The sequence below is a fragment of the Egretta garzetta genome, unplaced genomic scaffold, assembly GCF_000687185.1.
Source record: "Egretta garzetta isolate BGI_Z169 unplaced genomic scaffold, ASM68718v1 scaffold1044, whole genome shotgun sequence".
Taxonomy (NCBI): domain Eukaryota; kingdom Metazoa; phylum Chordata; class Aves; order Pelecaniformes; family Ardeidae; genus Egretta; species Egretta garzetta.
Window position 1 is genome coordinate 72,786 of NW_009259451.1, and position 3,963 is coordinate 76,748.

Genomic DNA, 3,963 nt, shown 5'->3' on the forward strand with positions numbered 1-3,963 from the left:
CTGAAGGACCAGCACCCTGGCGCGGCGCGGGGCGAGCAGGGGAGCGCGGTACGGGGCGCGGGTGCGCTCTGGTGGCTGCGAGCCACCGCTGCCTGTTGTGTGCAGGCTGCGACTCTGCCTGTGCAGACCTGTAATTAAATGGCTTTTCGTTTACCAGTAACAGGTCTAAACGGAGGAGGCGCTTGCTTCCAGTGGGCTAGTGCTCCCTCGGGCTTTCCCGAAGGAAATGCCAGCCGTTGCCGAATTCTGTGAATTTTTCTAGCCCCTGCTAGGCTGATGCTGGAGGCTGATGTGCCTCCAGGCAGGCACGGAGGGATGTAGGGGGGGGGTGTCTTTTTTCATTAGCTGGGAATGTCCCTTGTGCCCTTGTGGGCTTGGGGCTGCACCGGAGCAGCCGGGCAGGAGCCTTCCCGGAACAGCACGGACTTGGGAAGGGCTTTCGCTGGCTCCCAAGGGAGCGCTACCTCCTTGGGGTGTCTGTTCTTCTGGAGAAAGCGGGCGCTGGGGACGCCCCCTTCGCCAGGGCGTTGCTCTGCGCGGTCCTGCAGGCGCGTGTCGCCCTGAGCGCCGGAGCTCTGCCCCGGTCTCCTGCGGGGCCGCAGCCCTTGGGTGCTGGGGTAGGCGCAGTGAGCCCGAGGTGCAAGTGGGGGGTGCTGGTTGTTTCAGGGGAACCTGGCGGGGGGGAGCAGTCCTTTGAGGCAAGGGCAAGCGTCTCTCGTGCTCCCCTGGCACCCTCTCGCACTGGGTTTGGGAGCACCTGCAGCTCTGGGGCTGGCGTTGGGGTCCCTGGGCTCAGCCTGGCTGCCACTGTGCCCGCACCTTCCCCCGGTGCTGTGGGGAGGGAAAGCCCCTTCCCGGCGTCTCCGGCTCCGCCACCGCCGTTCTCCCCCCGCAGGAAGCTGCGCTGGCACAGTTTCCAGAATTCGCACCGGCCCAGCCTGAACTCTGCCTCCCTGGAGATCAACCGCCAGTCCTCTGCCCAGCTCAACCTGCTCCAGAAGTGCTCCCTGCTCCGGCTCACGGCCATCATGGAGAAGTACTCCGTGCCCCACAAGCAAGCCTGGACCTGGTGAGCTGGTGGGGAGGGGGAGCGGGGCCGGTGCCCCCGCGGTGGCTCTGCGCTGTGCCCGGCGCCCGCAGCCGGGGGCAGCTCCCCCGTGCGAAGGTGGCGGAGAGGAGGGGAAGAAGCTGGAGCAGAGCTGGCTTTGCTCTGCCTGGCTGCGGGCGTCCTGGCAAGCGTGGGCTGGGGGCCGACCCTGGGCTTCTGGCATCATCTGCACCCGGGGGGGCTGCAGGCATTTGTGGGGCATTAAAAATGCTGCAACAGCGTAAGAGAGCGGGCAGTGGTTTCCTACTGTAGCCAAGTATTAAAGCATTTGGGCTTAATACAGGGTGCTGCAGTTCCTCCTCGACAGCTGCCTTGCTTATACTGAAAACCAGGCAGAAGCGCGTGCGTGTGTGCGCCACCGGGGGTCCGGCTCCCCTCTGCGAGGGGGCGCTGAGGGAGCCGTTCGTTGCCCTGACGTCTGTCTGTCCCACCCCGCAGGACGGTGCCCAAGTTCATGAAGCGGAGTAAAGTCCCCGACTACAGGGACAAGATGGTGCCTGGACCAGGTGAGGCCGCGACCGCCGGCCCCGCCGGCCAGGTGGCTCCGCGGTGATTTGGGGAAAAAGCGGGCTTGCGGGGGTGCCTTTTGTTCACCTCTCGTGGTGCTTCCCCGGCAGGTCGGCATTTTCCGAAAGTCAGGGGTGAAGTCCCGGATTCAGGCGCTCCGGCACATGAACGAAAGCAGCCCCGACAACGTCAACTACGACGGGCAGTCGGCGTACGACGTGGCTGACCTGCTGAAGCAGTATTTCCGCGACCTGCCGGAGCCCATCTTCACCAGCAAGCTGACGGACACCTTCCTGCAGATCTACCAGTGTAAGTGCTGGGCTGGGACCGGTTGCTCCTGGGCTGGGGACAAAAGCCGGGCTCTCCCAGGGAGGAGGCCACTCTCCATTCCTTTGGACAGAGGTGATGGAGGTGGGTGGTGGCCCCGGGGACAGACCCACTGACCGTCCGCTCCGCCCCGTGCCCGCAGTCGTGTCGAAGGAGCAGCGGCTGCAGGCGGTGCAGGCGGCCGTCATCCTCATGCCGGACGAGAACCGGGAGGTGCTGCAGACCCTGCTCTACTTCTTGAGCGACATCGCCTCCGCGGAGGAGAACCAGATGACGGCTGGGAACCTGGCTGTGTGCCTGGCCCCCTCCATCTTCCACCTCAACGTGTCCAAGAAGGAAAGCACCTCGCCGAGGTAGGGGTTGCATTAGCTCTGGCCTTCCCGCAGCCCCCCCATCGCCCCGTCCCTGTCCATCCTGGGAGGAGGTCGCTGGACTGGCCATGGTGGGAATGCCCGTGCCCTCGCACAGCCCCCCCGTTGCTCTGCTTTGCAATGTGGGGGTCCCCTGCGCTGCAATGCAGGGCAGAGCAATGGGGGGCTAGAGGCGGGGGGGATGGCCAACCCGTCCCAGCGATGTCCCCCCAGCCCCAGCAATGCCCGCTCCCCCGCAGGGTGATTCATAAGAGAGGCACCATGGGGAAGCCTGACCAGAAGGACCTCAGCGAGAACATGGCTGCGACGCAGGGGCTCTCCCACATGATCACCGACTGCAAGAAGCTCTTCCAGGTGGGTGGCTGTGGTGCGTCCAGCCCCGCGCTGCCCTCCCCGGGTGCTGCCAGCGGGGGATGCGACCTCGCCGGTGGGGTGCTGGTCCTGCAGAGCCAGTGTGGGGTGAGATAAGGGCACCCGTCCTCCGGTGGGGCGGCTGCCCATGGTTGGTCAGTACCGGGAGCGAAGCCCGGCTGCATCTCAGGGTGTGCAGGTCAGGGGGCTGCATGTCCAGGGAGGCTGTGTCTGTCCTCCCCCCTCCTCGGTGGGATGAGGACTTATGGTTTTCTGGCTGCCCAGGACCAGTCACAAAGCCAGCAAGGGTCTCTGCAGCTTTCTGAAGGTCTCTGTGCTCTTGGCTTGTAGGTCTCCCATGACATCCTGCTGCAGCTGAGCAGCGCGTATATGGCAGCAGATGCTTACCCCCATCCCCTGGCTGACTTTGTGTGTCAGGGGGAAAGCAAGGATTTACACTCCTACTTCGAGCAGAGCGTCCAGAACTTGCTGAAAGAGTCGTCGGAGAAATTCAAGGGGTGGCTGAGCACCCCGGGGCCCCTGAACACAGAGCTCTCCTGCAGAAAGGTAAATGCCACTGTGTGGAGGGGGCTTGGGGTGGCATGGGAGCCACGGGTCCTGCAGGCACCGGCCAACCAGTCAACCACCCCTTCCATGAGGAGGGATCAGCAACCCCTTCCCCGGCCAGAGGAGGGGCTGGGAGCTGGAGAGCCCTGGGGTGGAGGGTGCTCTGCGCCCAGCAGTACTGGCAGAGAACCCACCACCTTGTTGTTCGCAGAGGAGCTGGCTGCCCCTGCCATGCCATGCCATCCCTTCCCCTCACTAGCCAGCAGACGCCGGGTACTGCTCCGTGGTGGTGGGAGCCATCAGAAAGGCCACTTGGGTGTTGGTGCTTTGGGGTTCCCACAGGACAGCCTGTCTGACCCTTCCCTTGGCCTCTCAGGTTGGGGATGGGCACCCTCTGCGCTTATGGAAGGTCTCCACGGAGGTTGAGGCCCCTCCTGCCACGGTGCTGCACCGGGTGCTTCGGGAACGTCACCTCTGGGACGAGGACCTGCTGCAGAGCAAAGTGGTGGAGGCCCTGGACAAGAACATGGAGGTCTACCACTACGTGACGGACAGCATGGCACCCCATCCGCACAGGGACTGCGTGGTGCTCCGGTGAGGGCCGGGAAAGACCTGAGCGGGAGGGTTTGGTCTTGGTTTGGTGGATCCCAGCTGGCCCCAGCCCTGGCTGCTCCCCCCTGAGCTGTAAGGGCTCCCCCACCTCCCAGTGCAGACCCTGAGCTCTGGGCGGGG

The 3,963-nt window shown here is 64.7% G+C and overlaps 1 protein-coding gene across 1 annotated transcript in view; it reads left to right on the top strand.

The window, feature by feature from the left end:
* LOC104124781 (stAR-related lipid transfer protein 13-like) overlaps window positions 1–3,829 on the top strand; it is a 5,882-nt gene extending 2,053 nt beyond the window's left edge. Inside the window, 7 exon segments of the mRNA XM_035892717.1 lie at window positions 842–1,069; window positions 1,547–1,721; window positions 1,723–1,924; window positions 2,085–2,295; window positions 2,553–2,667; window positions 3,016–3,231; window positions 3,608–3,829. Coding sequence (XP_035748610.1) covers window positions 842–1,069; window positions 1,547–1,721; window positions 1,723–1,924; window positions 2,085–2,295; window positions 2,553–2,667; window positions 3,016–3,231; window positions 3,608–3,829 — 1,369 coding nt within the window.
* Window positions 3,830–3,963: the final 134 nt, after the last annotated feature.